The sequence below is a fragment of the Lygodium microphyllum genome, chromosome 25 (assembly GCF_053477565.2).
Source record: "Lygodium microphyllum isolate KBCC chromosome 25, Lygodium_microphyllum_v1.1.10, whole genome shotgun sequence".
NCBI classification, from domain to species: domain Eukaryota; kingdom Viridiplantae; phylum Streptophyta; class Polypodiopsida; order Schizaeales; family Lygodiaceae; genus Lygodium; species Lygodium microphyllum.
In genome coordinates, this window is record NC_141159.1 from 55,093,486 (window position 1) to 55,112,050 (window position 18,565).

Genomic DNA, 18,565 nt, shown 5'->3' on the forward strand with positions numbered 1-18,565 from the left:
AACTACAGACAAGAAAGATGAGTGACTTATAGGGCCGCCATGTCTATACAATCGATCGATCAATGCATTGAGACCGTGCCTCTTTGCATATCGAGTCTCAAGGCCTTGCGGATCGCAATTTGTAATAGAGTGTTGCAAAGAAAACAAAATGCTAACTGTTAGAAACATGATTGTCAGTACAAAGAATATTTCAAAAAAACAAATAAGCAAAACAAAAGAGAAACTTACAAACTCCTCCAAATATATCCTGTGGCCGCCACTCCCAAGATGATGCACCACTCCGGCCTCGAGTCGTGCCCTCGCCGCCTCCCGTTGCTGACTCCAACGTCCTGACGAATCTGTAGCCTCCTCCCTCAGTCGGCGCCAGTCGTCTGCATCTAACCACTCGGGCTTTGCAGCCCCACTCTTGATTGCCTTGCGTGCGTCGGATCATCTATGTGACATGTATGCACGCATGCAATCCATCATCCAGCTCGTAGAGAATCTATCTACTGCGGCTGACACCGGAAACTCCTCATGCAAGGATGCTACTATGTAGTCCTTGCTCCCCTCCGGTATGTTCTTCCAATGATCCAGGACATTGTGCCGAAAAACTTGTTGGCACAACTCCCTCATGCGAGCCATCACCCTCCTCCCCTCATCATTCATGATAACCGCTCTTGACCTACTATCAACTAGGTATCCATAACCCCTAGGAGTCTGCCTAAGATGGGTCCTCTCCCATCTCCGTCCACGCTCCTGGGCATATCCAGGAGACCCTTGTACATCCGGTGTACCGACGGGGGTATCCTCTCTCAGAGTGCCACTCAAAGGGGTGCCACCAAAAGGGGTGCCACCTTTGCTGACGGCTACGCAAAAGCCGGAGTAACTGGAGTAGACGTCCCCACAGGTGTAACAAATCCTGGAGATGACGCAGCTCCAACTGAACGACGAGACGGAGACACCACGTCCGTGTCTCCACAGCAGCACCCCCTGATCCCGATGCAGTCCCTCCCTCTGGCCCAAGTCGTGAGCGTCGAGATCGTCTACTCGAAGCTGAAGCATCTGATCGCGCTGAAGCAGATCTAGCAGAGCGCCCTGACGAAGAACGAGACAGCTCCTGGTCTGCCATCTCTCAGAATCTCGTGAGCTGATCTGGAGACATGCGTGCCATCATGTCCTGAAACTCCTCATCGCTCATCCCTTGACTCATCCTGAAAATGTCACCTGCATAGATAAAAAATGATGTTAGAATAATCAATTTAAACTATACAAAGCACAGTAATATAAATCATTTTTGAAACATCCCTCTTAAAATGCATATCTTATGTACCTTTATGGAAGATCTAAACAACGAATTGAGTAATACAATTCTCCAAGAATGAAGTGTTCTATGGTCCCATGTTAATCTCCTGACACAACTCTGCATACACTGGAAGGTCGATAGACATGTCATCACAAAAGAACGAGTCTGCCTCGTTCTCTAAAAATTCTTGGACTTCTGTATTTCCATCATTGTTAGCCGATGCGGGCTCCAAACTTGCGGTGGCCTCCACCCCTTGTAATATCGACCCCTCTATTTGCATATTTTCTTCCTCTATGCCTGGAACATCACTTTGATCATATACTCTCGCACTTCGAGGAGTTGAAGGTATAACATATCACCATCGAGGTTGTCGGGGGTTTGGATAGAAGATTACCTGTTCACAAACACGTACAAAGCGAGTTCAAATCATTGTGACATAAACCATGTCGCATTACAATTAGCAAGCAAATGACTCTTTGCACCTGTTCACAATGGGCCGGCAACACAAAGGTGTCGCGTAAATCCGTCCATTTTTTTTCGGAATCTATTTCAAGAAATCCAGATGGACCTCGTCGAACTGTTGCTCCAGCTCCTCCAAATACCACTTTGAACCACTGTACATCGAATAGTATCATGGAGAAGCTACGGTAATCCATCGTAATAATACTTTGCAAGTTCCCAAAATACTCCATCTCATCCACAACCGTGTTCGGATCCGTTGCTCGTCGCCGGCTCTCTTGCTCAAACCTTGCCATGACACCACAGTCCATTGTGGAGCGCATTTTGTCAATACGCTCCACGCGAAAATGCCGTCCGCGCGACCACGCTGCACTATATATTTTGTACTGTACATTGAAACACTCAAATTAGATGTAACAAGCAAATTTAGATACGACACATTCTAAACCCCTCATTACCTTTGGACTACATCCCCTCGAAAACTCCCACTCCTCCATTGAAACCTCTGTCCCTTCGCTGGATGCTGCGGTCAAGGCTCCATGCAACCATCGTGTTGACATAAACCGCGGCATCTCCTCCATGCCTTCGGGATATCGAATCGGTCGGTGACGCATACTGTGTCGGTGTCGTAGATTTCGTGTAAAGGCTGTAGAACACGGGGTTCAAGGTACAGCAAGAAATAAAGACTATCAAGAAGATCTCGATAACTCAATATTTGATGCCAAAGATCATTAAATTGCTTGTCAAGTTCATTACAAAAGAAGAGTCAAAATAATTGACAAAGCGTGACATTCTGTCCATTGCTTTACAATAAGCGTATGATCTTGGTTTTCAGGGCACCAATTAATTTAAACAGATTCAGGACTTAGACTAAAACAGCTTGTTCAAACTCCAAGTCCAACAGATAATGCATTTGATAAGTGCATGCATAGGCTCCAGACATGTATACTGCTCAGGTTAGCATCTGAAATCTATTGCAGAGAAATGCAGTCCAAAATGGCATAAAGGGCACACTCTTGCATCCACTGCATCAAAATTTATCTTGTAGATCATGGCATTCACTCCTTATAGCTTGTTTCACAGTCCTAATAGAAGCTTATCATGTGAAACAAAGCTTTGTCGTCTCTGTTCTTTGAACAGCTTCTTCATTCATTTTATGCCGCACATTTTCTTTGCTCAGTCCATCCCTTGAAAATGCTACAGAGAGTTTTTTATCATCAGTTTCACATGTAACAGGAACAACATTCTTCATCCATATGGAACATACACTTTTATGCAATCGACCAGTGGGACTCCTACCATAAATCAGAGCACAGATAACATTTATCCGCTTAGGAGAGGACTTTGGAGATGAAGAAATTGAGTAATATCGAGGCTGAAAACGAGGTGCAATGACAGCAATCCCGCATTGTATTTCCAGTCCATTGAATGGCCTTGTGCTGGAGATCTGGACGCGAGTTCAGGCTACCAAATTACAATGCTCAGCAATCGATCTTGGACCGCCAAAATCTTGTGATAGACTGATCGGAACAGCAGCCCTGGCAGTTCAAATGCACCAACCCTCTGTTGCAGGTTCTGTCACCAGCAAAGCCTACAACTAGACCCCGAAAGTAAGTCCTTTACCTCCACTCCATTATCACACACTTTTGGTATGTTGAGCTTTCCCTGATGTAGCATTTGTGAAACCATTGTCTTGCAGAGCAGCTAATGTGACTACTGTCAGTTTTCTTCATTGCAAGAAACCTTAAGCTGCAATTGATATCTATAATTTACAATCAGCACCCACTTGATCATGTATCATCCTTTTGACTACAAAAAGCTCTAGGAGCCACACGTATACTGCCAACAGGCCTGCAAGTACTCAGCTGCCTGAGTGCTACAATACTCAAAAGCTCCAATCATCCCTTTGACGAGATTATCTAACTTGCATTCTGGAACACCACGGAAGAGAGAACAAAAGAGAACCTTTTAGTAAAATCGAAGAGACCAATCTGCATCACTTTCTGCTTGGCAAGTAAAAAGCTTCATGTACAAAAACAAGTTCCTTGGTTCAATCCCATCCCTTGAGCTGTACAGTGCTTTCCGTTGATAACTTAAAAGTTCTGTCTAGGAGGAGGTATGTCTGATGCAAGATTCACTCGCAAAGGCCTCCCTTGCACCTCCGCTCCATCCATTTTGCTGATGGCTTCATTTACTTCATCAATTGAAGATAAGGTTACAAACCCAAACCCACGCGATCTTCCCGACTCCCTATCATACACAACTTTAGCCTCCACCACCTTCCCATACTCTGTGAACAGATTTTCCAAAGAGATATCATCAAGGCCCCATGGTAAATTTCCAACAAATAACTTGTTGGGACTGTCTTCAATTCGAGAGCGAGGACCTTCACTCCTGGACTGATCAGGAAAGCTTACCCTCAGCCTTCTCCCCATGAATTCCCTGCCATCGAATTTCTCTATTGCTGAATTTGCATCATCAACCGAGCCCATGGTGACGAAGCCGAAGCCCCTGCTTCTGCCATTGTGCTCACTCCTACTACTGCCGTTGCCCCAAACCTGTCAATTCCTTCGGCTGATCGTTGTGCACCACCTTCGACTGCAAATCCAAAGTGCTCTTCACAGTGCCTGACGTACAACCTCGATGGACCACGAGTTCAAGGTATGGCACATGTTGCAATTCTTGCAAAACCTTGATGATGCAAAGGAGAGCTCCCAGTCGTTGGCTCCTCTACTGGAGGCCTTTTGGTCTTTTTTCTTCTCTCTGCACTTACTCTGCATAGTGCCATCTTCCTCTCTCTCTCCCCTTGTTCGTAACTTCCTCCCGCTTTTTCTCTCCTTTCTCCCCCAATTAGCATTGCCCCCTTCCTTCCTTTTCGTCACACGCTCCTCTTTTCCCTCCCTTCTTAGTTTTTTAAATCCCTCATTAGCGACACTTTCGTCTAGTCTCTTTGCCAATAATGGCATGAAAATCTCTCACCAGCATTGGATAAGGATGAGATCCAATTACGGACCTTAAAATATAATGTGTAGTCTCTTCATTTATAACCAAGTATCTTATTGCTTCTGATGCCACATCTTTCAACGTACCTGTACCAAACTGGACAGCACGTACCTCAACTCCAAAAAGTCTCATTCTGAATACTTTAAGAGCTTGTCGTTCCATATCTTTGGCACCCATGTAAACAACACATTGTAACCCAAAACAAGCACACACTGTAACAGTGATAACTCCATGCTTCTCATAGCACATTTCAATGCTTAGCCTCCTTCTTTCCAACTCCTGGATGTGGTTATCATTAGGTATTTTTAATGTAGCTGGAGAAGGAGAAGACAAAGTCCTAACATGTTCACCAGCATCAGTTGTGCTTTCCACTCAACCTTGCTCAACATAGGCTGAAAGCATCTCATCATATTCGCCACTTTTGTCTCCAACTCCTCCCCACTATACTCATACGCATAAAATAAATGTAATCACAACAACTAAGTATGTACAAAGTACCAAATCCCATGCACAACTTTTGGGTGGTTTACACACTTCGAATGCGCAGCAATACGACATCCACCCCCTCTAAACCTGCGCATCCTCCGGATGTGCCAACTATCCAGGATCATTCAACTCCACAAACAGGTCAAGTCCATCTTCTGATTCTAGTAAACCTGTTTCTCCATCAGCATCATCCTGTCCCACAGCCCAACCTATGCCAATAGGGCTAGTATCAACTGTCAACATGATCGGCCGTCCACACTGATAATCCGCCTTGCATAGAGTAGGAGCTGATTGCAACAGCTTTTTGAGCTTACGCATGGCTTTTGAATGCTTCTCATCCCAATGAAATTTCTGCCCCTTTCGAAGCAGCTGATAGAGAACATCTGCAATATGAGCAAAATGAGGAATCCAAATCATGTAAAATACACAAGCTCCCACAAATCTCCGCACCTCTGAAGTAGTCGAGCAATACTCTGCAATCCTGTTTATGGCATCCACCTTTGCAGGAGAAGGCTTTCTGCCATAATATCCAACCATATGCCCAACTATGATGACTTCATTAACAGCAAAGACAGATTTCAGCCCTGAAAGTGTCAAATTTACCTCCTCTAATCGTGTCAATATTTGCTCACAAGCATTCAAGTGATCAGCCACAAACTGTCTACATCCACGCAAATCAAGACTTTCATTCTTTTCTTCTTCTGCACAACCCTTAATAGGCACATCATCTAGAAAAGGCATGGTATACTGCGGAATATAGTCTCGAAGAACTCTATGCATAGCATTCATCATATGAGCAACTGAGTTTGTAGCACCTTGTGGCAAGGTACACATCCTCACAAGACCAATAGGTGTCCGCATAGTAGTAATATCCCTGCTTTCCAAGGCAAGCTGAAACTGATCATAACCTGAATACAAGTCACCTAGTGAATAGATGGCTCGTCCTACAAAAGCCTCAGCAAATTCATCCACAACTGGACCTGTTCCCACATTCCTGATTGTCACTTTGTTCACGGGTTGCATATCCTGAATAAATCTCAAAGTACCATTCTTCTTTGGTACAGTAAACCACCTGTTAGAATAAGGTGCAGAAGAGGGTTCCAAAATCCCCATTTTAATCTTCTCATTCAGCAACTCTATCAGTTTTGGTAAGTGTGCTTTAAGCACAGGTATAGGACGTATATTCCATGGTACATGAGGAACAGTGAAGATGACCATAGGTGCAACCAATTCGGGACTAATGCAGCCAATTTCATGTGAAAAGAAAGCAAATGCCTTACCATGACGTCCAAGCATCTCTCTAAAACATTCTTTTTCCACTGGAAGCAAAAAATCATCATTTCCAATCTTCAATTCTGCAAGAGTTTCAACTGTAAACTTATGTCCAATATTTGCAGGATCCCTCAACATAGGCTGCTTCATAGCTTTTTCAATCTGTTCATCACTATCAGAAGGAAGCGGGCCTGCAACCGGCTTAACCTTCTTATCAACTGTTTTATATTTTGTGTCAACCTTGGCATCATTCAAGCACTCTTTCCTTTGCTGCAATTTCTGCAAATTTTCAGCATCTTTCAACTCTGTTGGCTGAAAAATTTCAGCCTTTAGCTCTATGGACTGCATGGGTGCAGTCTGAAACTCTGTATGCACAATTTTTTCTGCATTCAACTCTGTTGGCTGAAAAATTTCAGCCTTTAGCTCTATGGACTGCATGGGTGCAGCCTGAAACTTTGTATGCAGAAATTTTTCTGCATTCAACTCTGTTGGCTGAATGAATTCAGCCCTCTGTAATTCTATTAGCTGATCAAAATCAGCCATAAATTCAGTTTGCTGAGTTTTCTCAGCCTCTAACTCTGTTTGCAGCATAAAACCAGAAATTTCCTGAAACATATCCAAGGTTTGCACAGGTATGATCTTTGAACCCTTGCATACATCAGTTTTCAGCATTGCTCTTATCTCAAACAATGTATCTGCATAAGACATCCCTTCATACAATCCATCCACATGCTCTTCTGCTTGCAAAATACCTGCATTCTTCAACTCTTTCTCCTTACGACCAATGTACTGCCTGGCAGCTCTAGGCAAATCTGAAATTTTCTGATAACTTACTGAACTATCTGAAGTAAACCCAACAAAGTTATTGGAGAAAGACTGGCTGCCAGGAGGCGAGATCTCCTCTTTTCTCCGCTCCGTACCACTGGCGTCTCGCAAGACATCGGTACCTAATGAAAATCCAACTCTTTCGCAGGTAGTGGTGCCTCACGCAAGGAGTCCCTGTTTCTCGGATGATTTACCCCAACAGTCATAAACTGAACAGCTCGCATACCATCTTTATTGCGTATCCGCGCATAAGCTGATCCGTCATCCATCACTTTTGTTTCCATTCTTGCTTCTGTAATGAAAGGCTGTCCAAGAATAATCGGATAAGAGTATGAATCCTGAACAAAGCAATGATAATCCTCTTCAACATTACCAATAGAAATTCTGATACTCGGACAAGCAGCATACATATCACCAGAAGTATTATTGGCGGCTCTCATGCGCCAGCCATGCTCTGCATCCATAGGCCACTTGCCACTCTCATAAACACCTCGAGCAATAAGATTAATCTCAGAACCATGATCAACTAAAGCAATCAAGGGAATTTGTTTCTCTCAAATCCTTACCACTGTCTCAGTGGTTGCTCTAGTCCAATGACTTCGTGAAAAATGGCTGCGAGGAATGAGAATAGGGGTCTCATCATCTTCATACTGCATAGGCTGCACTATTTTCTCCGATTGCGGATTAACAGAAGCATTCTCAACCATCACTGCATCATCATGCTCTTCTCCAAGAGCTCCATGCCACAATCCCTGTAAAGCAGGTCCTTCCATTGCATGTCGTTTCCTCCGCAAAGGATCCTGCATCTGATCCTGTATTTCTCTTCTAGCAATCCCAAAAGCCTCTCCAACAGTAAAAGTGACTTCACTATTCAAAATTCTTTCATGAAAAATCTTACTCATATCCGTTTGCATTTCAAGGTCTGACAAGAGCTTGAATCCTGGCTCTTTTCTTGGTTGCTTCTTTTCCTTCTGCTTGTCTCCCATTGGTTGATCGGAACCTGTTTGAGCTGGAGAATTTGACATAGGTGGAGCTGTAACAGGTGGTGAAACAAAGTCACCCCCTCTAGTCTTTTTGGAGGAACTAGGACCCTCCTCATCTCTTCTTCTCTTTTCTTCAACCATGGCATCTAAACCCTGCGTTTTAGCAATATAAGCAAAAATAGAATACCTGTCAACAGGAGAATCCCATCCTGTTTCTCCTCGGATGCTAGAGCCCACACAAGTCATAGTAGAAGTTTGAACTTTCCCTCTTCTCGCTATCTCCAAGGCAGAAGACCATAAAGCAGAGTCTCTATCAGATTTCTGCTCAAGCTGGACTCCAAAAGCTGAAGCATCTCCTCTAACACTCACATAAGCTGATCGCGCAGCCATATCATCAACAAGCTTCTTCATACCTCCCTTACCAAAGTTCGTGTCAAGAGGAGCGCCAGTCTCTGTCAGCCATATCTTCCCATCTTGTCCCCAGAACACTACATTCTTCTTACGTGCTTCCTGAAAAGCATCACAATCTCTGCAGTGTTGGTGCTCTGTACTATCACACCAAATACATCGACGCCCTTTTCTTTGACCAACTGGAAAAGCAGTCACTGGAGCAGGTGCTACAGCAGGTACTGACATAAGTTGCTCCTTTAACTTACCAACTTCAGCTTTGACTGCTTCAATTGTCAAATCCGCCAAGCCTTTAATAACATCATCTACAGATAAGGGCACTGGAGCAGCAGGAATTGGTGGATTCATAACAGGAGGAGTAGGTTTAGGCAAAGAAGTAGCAGGGGTAGAAGAAGAAGTCTCCAAGGATTTTTCAGGAACTGATCCTGTATTTCGATGCAATCTGACTCTCCTGCGCTGCTTCTTGACAAGAGCATTCACAGCATCAATGACATGTTTCCACTCAGTCTTTAAACCTGAATCAGTAGCTTGATCTTCCAAAAGATCATCCAACCTTTCCTGTAAATCAGCATCTGCAGCTTGCAAAAATAACTCCACTTTCTGCATCTCCAAAGCTTGCTGTTCAGTCCCATCCAATTGATCATAACGGCTTTCAAACTCTCGCAGAAGAGCGGTAACAGAAAGTCCCTTATTAGGCATAGAAACCCATGCTAAAAAATTCCTGCGATTCATAAGACCTGTATCCTCCAGGAAATATTCATCTTTTAATGCCTTTTTAAATTCAGCCCAACCTGCATGTGCCTCTTGAATTTCTGCAATTCGACCTTCAAGAGCGCGCACCACGATTCGCAAGAAGTAGCGGCTCCAAACATCTTGAGAAACCCCAAAAAACTTCATCTTTTCTTCATACAAATGCAGGTAAGTTGACACTTGCTGGCCATTAAACTGCTTCATCTCCTGTTGGACAGCTTTCAAAGCATCCATAGCATCACTGTCACGTTTTGCATGAGCTTGCTGCTGCATATACATGGTGAATGACTGAAACAAGTTCTTCATGACATTATCATCTGTCATCTCTTCTTGTGAGTCTCCCATCTTGCTGATGACGCAGCACTTTCACGTCGGGTTCACCAAAAAAATGTCGTAGATTTCGTGTAAAGGCTGTAGAACACGGGGTTCAAGGTACAGCAAGAAATAAAGACTATCAAGAAGATCTCGATAACTCAATATTTGATGCCAAAGATCATTAAATTGCTTGTCAAGTTCATTACAAAAGAAGAGTCAAAATAATTGACAAAGCGTGACATTCTGTCCATTGCTTTACAATAAGCGTATGATCTTGGTTTTCAGGGCACCAATTAATTTAAACAGATTCAGGACTTAGACTAAAACAGCTTGTTCAAACTCCATGTCCAACAGATAATGCATTTGATAAGTGTATGCATAGGCTCCAGACATGTATACTGCTCAGGTTAGCATCTGAAATCTATTGCAGAGAAATGCAGTCCAAAATGGCATAAAGGGCACACTCTTGCATCCACTGCATCAAAATTTATCTTGTAGATCATGGCATTCACTCCTTATAGCTTGTTTCACAGTCCTAATAGAAGCTTATCATGTGAAACAAAGCTTTGTCGTCTCTGTTCTTTGAACAGCTTCTTCATTCATTTTATGCCGCACATTTTCTTTGCTCAGTCCATCCCTTGAAAATGCTACAGAGAGTTTTTTATCATCAGTTTCACATGTAACAGGAACAGCATTCTTCATCCATATGGAACATACACTTTTATGCAATCGACCAGTGGGACTCCTACCATAAATCAGAGCACAGATAACATTTATCCGCTTAGGAGAGGACTTTGGAGATGAAGAAATTGAGTAATATCGAGGCTGAAAACGAGGTGCAATGACAGCAATCCCGCATTGTATTTCCAGTCCATTGAATGGCCTTGTGCTGGAGATCTGGACGCGAGTTCAGGCTACCAAATTACAATGCTCAGCAATCGATCTTGGACCGCCAAAATCTTGTGATAGACTGATCGGAACAGCAGCCCTGGCAGTTCAAATGCACCAACCCTCTGTTGCAGGTTCTGTCACCAGCAAAGCCTACAACTAGACCCCGAAAGTAAGTCCTTTACCTCCACTCCATTATCACACACTTTTGGTATGTTGAGCTTTCCCTGATGTAGCATTTGTGAAACCATTGTCTTGCAGAGCAGCTAATGTGACTACTGTCAGTTTTCTTCATTGCAAGAAACCTTAAGCTGCAATTGATATCTATAATTTACAATCAGCACCCACTTGATCATGTATCATCCTTTTGACTACAAAAAGCTCTAGGAGCCACACGTATACTGCCAACAGGCCTGCAAGTACTCAGCTGCCTGAGTGCTACAATACTCAAAAGCTCCAATCATCCCTTTGACGAGATTATCTAACTTGCATTCTGGAACACCACGGAAGAGAGAACAAAAGAGAACCTTTTAGTAAAATCGAAGAGACCAATCTGCATCACTTTCTGCTTGGCAAGTAAAAAGCTTCATGTACAAAAACAAGTTCCTTGGTTCAATCCCATCCCTTGAGCTGTACAGTGCTTTCCGTTGATAACTTAAAAGTTCTGTCTAGGAGGAGGTATGTCTGATGCAAGATTCACTCGCAAAGGCCTCCCTTGCACCTCCGCTCCATCCATTTTGCTGATGGCTTCATTTACTTCATCAATTGAAGATAAGGTTACAAACCCAAACCCACGCGATCTTCCCGACTCCCTATCATACACAACTTTAGCCTCCACCACCTTCCCATACTCTGTGAACAGATTTTCCAAAGAGATATCATCAAGGCCCCATGGTAAATTTCCAACAAATAACTTGTTGGGACTGTCTTCAATTCGAGAGCGAGGACCTTCACTCCTGGACTGATCAGGAAAGCTTACCCTCAGCCTTCTCCCCATGAATTCCCTGCCATCGAATTTCTCTATTGCTGAATTTGCATCATCAACCGAGCCCATGGTGACGAAGCCGAAGCCCCTGCTTCTGCCATTGTGCTCACTCCTACTACTGCCGTTGCCCCAAACCTGTCAATTCCTTCGGCTGATCGTTGTGCACCACCTTCGACTGCAAATCCAAAGTGCTCTTCACAGTGCCTGACGTACAACCTCGATGGACCACGAGTTCAAGGTATGGCACATGTTGCAATTCTTGCAAAACCTTGATGATGCAAAGGAGAGCTCCCAGTCGTTGGCTCCTCTACTGGAGGCCTTTTGGTCTTTTTTCTTCTCTCTGCACTTACTCTGCATAGTGCCATCTTCCTCTCTCTCTCCCCTTGTTCGTAACTTCCTCCCGCTTTTTCTCTCCTTTCTCCCCCAATTAGCATTGCCCCCTTCCTTCCTTTTCGTCACACGCTCCTCTTTTCCCTCCCTTCTTAGTTTTTTAAATCCCTCATTAGCGACACTTTCGTCTAGTCTCTTTGCCAATAATGGCATGAAAATCTCTCACCAGCATTGGATAAGGATGAGATCCAATTACGGACCTTAAAATATAATGTGTAGTCTCTTCATTTATAACCAAGTATCTTATTGCTTCTGATGCCACATCTTTCAACGTACCTGTACCAAACTGGACAGCACGTACCTCAACTCCAAAAAGTCTCATTCTGAATACTTTAAGAGCCTGTCGTTCCATATCTTTGGCGCCCATGTAAACAACACATTGTAACCCAAAACAAGCACACACTGTAACAGTGATAACTCCATGCTTCTCATAGCACATTTCAATGCTTAGCCTCCTTCTTTCCAACTCCTGGATGTGGTTATCATTAGGTATTTTTGATGTAGCTGGAGAAGGAGAAGACAAAGTCCTAACATGTTCACCAGCATCAGTTGTGCTTTCCACTCAACCTTGCTCAACATAGGCTGAAAGCATCTCATCATATTCGCCACTTTTGTCTCCAACTCCTCCCCACTATACTCATACGCATAAAATAAATGTAATCACAACAACTAAGTATGTACAAAGTACCAAATCCCATGCACAACTTTTGGGTGGTTTACACACTTCGAATGCGCAGCAATACGACATCGGAATTCAGCTCGCGCTTCCTCTCGATCTTGCGTTGCAATCTGGTACTTGGCGAGCCACGTCTCCATGGAGGCATGGTACAACATACAAAAGCGATTCACCTTCTCTTCCATTGAGGCATCCATTCTTTTTTCTACCCCATTTCCAACCACCACATCTCCAGTCAGCCTATCATCGTCCTTCAGCGTCCATAGCATTTCATTGTCTGGTTCCTCCGTTGATAGCCATTGTGAAATATGCACTAACGCCTCTGACACCAACCAACCTTCCGCCATGCTACCTTCTGGACGAGCTCGTTGTCGCACAAAGCCTTTCAGGGTTTTCATGAAGCGCTCCAGGAATAACATCCATCGCGTATGGACAGGTCCAGCAATCTCCACTTCGTCCACAAGATGCACAAGAAGGTAAATTTGTATCGTGAGTATGCTAGTGGGCAGGTATTTATCAAAGAGACAGACCGTCTCAACTACTCCCCGCCTTGCGGATTCAATAGAGGACGTCTTAATCTCTTTTTGTGAGATCCATTGCACCAAAGTCGACAACTTGTAAATGGCCCCGCGAATTTCTGGAGTAAGCCATCCTACGATCGCGATCGGTAGGACAAACTGCCATAAATGAGAAAGCATTATGAATAATGGCCACTTTTCAAATTGCAAAATGCCCACGCTAATTACAATCCATTCTGTTCACAAACCTGACATATCTTATACCAATCATGGGATTTTAGCCCCGACAATTGGTCATCTTTAGAAAATGCGGACCTGAGAGAACGCATCATACCCGTCGGAGTGCAGATAGACTTGATTACTTGCTTCACAATGCGCTCTTCTTTGGTAGACAAAACCCAGGGAGCACGAGGAAGCTGCACTCCCCCTTCAGCACTCGACTGCGGCCAAAGCGCCTCCATCTTACCTACCTCCTTCAAATCCATTCGTGAACCTATACTGTCTCTCTTTCCTGTGATGTGGTCCCATAGCAAGCTGCCCACATTCTTGAAAATATGCATGGGATCCAACAAGTGGTTGACCTGTAAGTGGGTCCAATATGGCAACTCGTAGAAAACTGAGAACCGTCGCATTCCATTTGGATGTGATTCCGGGTTTACCATTTTCAGCTCATACTAGCTTGCAGCGTTCATACGTGCTGGAGGTCGTCCAAGAAAACCTTCCCTGAGTTCATGATCCTCTGGCAAGAAAGCGGCGTGTCCTTGATATACCATCTTCTTCATGGTTCGTGACCTTCGGGAGTCTAACTGTGGCCCACACAATGGACATGCATGATAACCTGAGGTAACCAGATCTGTAAGGCGAGCCATGACCTAGTGAATACTTGATTGAATGAAATAAAATATAGATATTACCAGCGAGAATGGAGGTCTGCTCACCTGAGCACTCTCCCAATCCCGGAAAGTCATGCATCGTCCACATGAGAATGGCTCGAATGTTGGCTGGCCGCCGACCATCATGCCTGCTCATATCTTGCACAATGACCCCCTCCTCCCACAAAATCTTAAGTTCATCGACTAATGGACGAAGATACACGTCCATATTTTTTACTTTGTAGCGGCCCGAGACGAGCAAGCTAAGGATGAGATGTCCTTTCTTCGTAGAAAGCCATGGAGGGATGTTGTAGTTGACAAGCACTATAGGCCACACACTATAAGAAGTCGAGCGCAGACCGAATGGGTTCACACCATCCATGGCGAGACCGAGCCGAAGATTCCTTGGCTCTCGCGCAAAGCCTGGGAAGGTAGAGTCAATGTGGCTCCATGTGCGCGAATCCACTGATATTCGTTGAACTCCATCCGTGGACCTATTCTGCACATGCCACGTTGTCAAGCTTGCCATGTCAGACGTGCGAAACATGTGGTTTATGCGGGGGATGAGCGAAAAGTGTTTGAGAACTTTTTGAGGGATGGTTTGTCCTTGCAAGTCCTGTCGATACCTGTGAGCACCACACTTTGGACATGTCTCCATAGTCTCGTATTCATCTCGAAACAATATGCAGTCGTTGATACATGCATGGATGTTATTGTAGTCTATGCCAAGCTTCCGTAAAACATGTCGTGCATCATCACGAGACTCAGGCATGGTATTTGCAGGTGGTAATATATGATATTTCAATAACTTGAAAAAAATCATAACACACCTTGAAAAAGCACAAATATTTGAAATAATACTGTTTTTAAAAAAAATCAATGAAGCCTATGTGCAAGGTACCTGAATAACTCAGTCACACTCATATCGCTCCAACCGTATTTTGCTTGCACACTTAAGAGTGCAAGCAATGCCTTCAACCGAGATACTCGGCACCCATCATATAATGGTATGGATGCTTCCACTCTAAGCGGGTCAGATGTCTCAACATCCATGGGAATCAATGCATCGATCATTGCCTCCATCTCAGGCTCCAAGATTGTAGGTAGGTCGGGAAGGTTGTCTGTCTCCTCTGGCATTGACGGTATAGATGGGCCTTGCGAGTGGTGGATTGGCTCCTGCAATTCATCCATCGCACGTCCACGAACTCTTCTAATTGGCCGCAAAGGGTGCACTCCCCCTTGGGTCGAGACATCACCCCCCTGGATAGAAAATTTGCCAACAAGACCCAGTCTTATTGTGTATGGTTTTCAATTAGCTTGCGAGTACAATGCATGATTAATATTAACTTCAAATTACCGTTTGCTGAAAATCCGCAATCGCCTGATCAATGATCTCAGATTGAAACTCGCCAAATCGTCGTACGTGTTCTATAGACAATCGACGTTTTCGTCTAATTGCCAACTTGCATTGAGAGCAAGGACATGGGACACGCTGATTAAGATACGTCTCGCGGTCTTGAACAATAAGACCTTCTTCGTTTTCCATCTTATCTACATTACAGTAAACGAGGCTTAAATGGATAGCTTTATGGAGATGTACGTCAAGTTGCAAGTTGACCATAAATCTTGCATTGCACATAGTAGTTGAGAGATTTTCCGATGTTATATCTCGGCCTTGTATCATGCTCAAGGATTTGTTTGTCCCGGTAGATAATTATTCATTATTGTAAAAAACTGCACTAGAGGGCTTTGAGTATAAGTAATCCATTTTGAGCATCATTGAGGATCTCTTAGTCTAATAATAAATTAGTCTCAACAAAAAGCATCTTAAAAATGTGGTTTTTTTGTCCTAGGATCGTGTATTAAAATTAATGCCATCTATGAAATTTATCAACTATAGTAATAAAATTTATTTCAATCAATTCTACTCATAGTCATAAGACCTGAGAGAAAATATCCTATACTCAATTTAAGGGATTCTTCTTCTATAACAATACTTTTGGGTTCATTTTGATGAAGTACCGTAATGACCATTAGCTAGGGTATCATTTTCTTTTAGTCCTTCCGTTGACTAGTTGGCATGATTTCTAATTTGTTATGTCTATAAAGTTAATACAAAAACAATGAATTATGCATATCACAATTAGATCCCCTACTTGGACATTATGAAGGACATGACCAATTTTAAGCCATCTTAAAGAGTCACCAATGTACGTGGCCCATGGCAAAGCACATTGCATACCATTATCGATAAGTCTATTATCTTAAATTTCCTTCCCCTCCCTCTCCCTCTCTCTCCCTCTCCCTCTCTTTCTCTCTTTCTCTCTTTCTCTCTCATTTCCTCTCCTAAACAAGCAAAAAAGAAAGTGATTCAAACATTAAACAAGCAAGAGGGAGAGTGAGAGAGAGAATGCACTCTCTCTCTCTCACCCTCTCCCTCTCCCTCTCTTTCTCTTTCTCTCCCTCTCTCATTTCCTTCCCCTCCCTCTCCCTCTCCCTCTCTTTCTCTTTCTCTTTCTCTTTCTCTCTCTCCCTCTCCCTCTCTTTCTCTCTTACTCTCTCGTTTCCTCTCCTAAACAAGCAAAAAATTTCCTTCCCCTCCCTCTCCCTCTCCCTCTCTTTCTCTTTCTCTTTCTCTTTCTCTCTCTCCCTCTCCCTCTCCCTCTCCCTCTCTTTCTCTCTTACTCTCTCATTTCCTCTCCTAAACAAGCAAAAAAGAAAGTGATTTAAACATTAAACAAGCAAAAGGGAGAGGGAGAGAGAGAATGCACTCTCCCTCTCTTTCCCTTTCTCCCCCTCTCCCTCTCTTTCTCTTTCTCTCCCTCTCTCATTTCCTCCCCCTCCCCCTCCCTCTCCCTCTCTTTCTCTCCCTCTCTATCTCTCTTTCTCTCTCATTTCCTAAACAAGAAAAAAAGAAAGTGATTTAAACATTAAACAAGCAAAAGGGAGAGGGAGAGAGACAATGCACTCTCCCTCTCTTTCTCTTTCTCTCCCTCTCTCATTTTCTTCCCCTCCCTCTCTTTCTCTCCCTCTCTTTCTCTCTCATTTCCTCTCCTAAACAAGCAAAAAATAAAGTGATTTAAACATTAAACAAGCAAAAGGGAGAGGGAGAGAGAGAATGCACTCTCCCTCCCTCTCCCTCTCTTTCTCTTCCTCTCTCATTTCCTCCCCCTCCCTCTCCCTCTCCCTCTCTTTCTCTTTCTCTTTCTCTCTCTCCCTCTCCCTCTCCCTCTCCCTCTCTTTCTCTCTTACTCTCTCGTTTCCTCTCCTAAACAAGCAAAAAAGAAAGTGATTTAAACATTAAACAAGCAAAAGGGAGAGGGAGAGAGAGAATGCACTCTCCCTCTCTTTCTCTTTCTCTCCCTCTCCCTCTCCCTCTCTTTCTCTTTCTCTCCCTCTCTCTCCCTCTCCCTCTCTTTCTCTTTCATTTCCTCTCCTAAAGAAGCAAAAGAGAGTGATTTAAACCTTGAACAAGCAAAAGAAAGAGAGAGGGAGACTCGTCGACGAGATATGGCGAGTGCGGGGCGGCTTCTCTTTGCGATGAAGGCTCCTCCTCTCCTTCGCGAACAACGGCGGCGGCGGCGGCGGCAAGTCTTCTTCCTCTCCTTCTCTCACGACGGTCGCTCTCTCCCTCGCTCTCGCTCTCAAAACTCTCAATGGAGCAAACAAGAAATGAAAACCGCGCTCGGTTTCGACTGCGTTTTTTCCCTGCGGCCCGTCGCTATTTGCATCGCTATTTGCAAAAAGCGATGCAAATAGCGACGCCAATAGCGACGCCGCTATCCGCCGTCACAAATGGGCGTCGCTACTGGCCCAAATCCTTGTAGTGATTCTTCTTCTTCTTCTTCACCACATGAATCTGTCCTTAGAAGAGAGAGAGGGAGGAGAGAGAAAGACTGAAATCAGAGATCTTCATAGAGACGGCCATTGGAGGAGCGAAGCACGGTGAAAGGACTAGCATCTAGGGGGGAAGCAAGGGCAATGATCAGTGGTGTGGGTTATTTGCAGGCTGGAGGTTGAGCATCTCCCATGATGGCGCAATTTTCGGGCGCATTCTGCTCACGTTTTTCCCTTCTCTCTCTCTCCATGATTTGTCATGTGGCATAAAATGCTTCTTGGCCCCAAAGGTCACTGCCCACTCTTGGCCAAAACAAGTCCACCTCTTCAAATCTTGCCCATTTGTTGGCCATTTTCCCATCCGGACTCCGAATTGAGCTCTGAAAAATCCTAGGCATTCGGCTCGGCATTCCGCATTGGCCAGTAACTCTTGTCAAGGTTTTTTTTTTTTGCCTAACATTGTGCACTTGCCTACACATGTGTGTAACCTCATGGATATAAGGCTTTGCCCCTTGCACACTTGGCCATCCAACCTATTGGGTAGGAGGATTGGCAGGAGTGGCTAGGTAGGCGGACAGTGAGTGTACCACAACTACACATTGTGAGAAGAAAC

At 44.1% G+C, this 18,565-nt stretch overlaps 1 protein-coding gene across 1 annotated transcript; it reads right to left on the reverse strand.

Moving 5' to 3' along the window:
• Nucleotides 1-3,467: 3,467 nt before the first annotated feature.
• On the reverse strand, nucleotides 3,468-11,752 carry LOC148014233 (RNA-binding protein CP29B, chloroplastic-like). The gene is made up of 4 exons (XM_087666535.1): nucleotides 11,336-11,752; nucleotides 11,088-11,201; nucleotides 10,713-10,811; nucleotides 3,468-4,302 (listed from the first exon to the last, which is right to left on the reverse strand). The coding sequence occupies exons 1-4, from the start codon at nucleotides 11,726-11,728 to the stop codon at nucleotides 3,838-3,840; spliced, it is 1,071 nt and encodes a 356-aa protein (XP_087522661.1). The 5' UTR covers nucleotides 11,729-11,752; the 3' UTR covers nucleotides 3,468-3,837.
• Nucleotides 11,753-18,565: the final 6,813 nt, after the last annotated feature.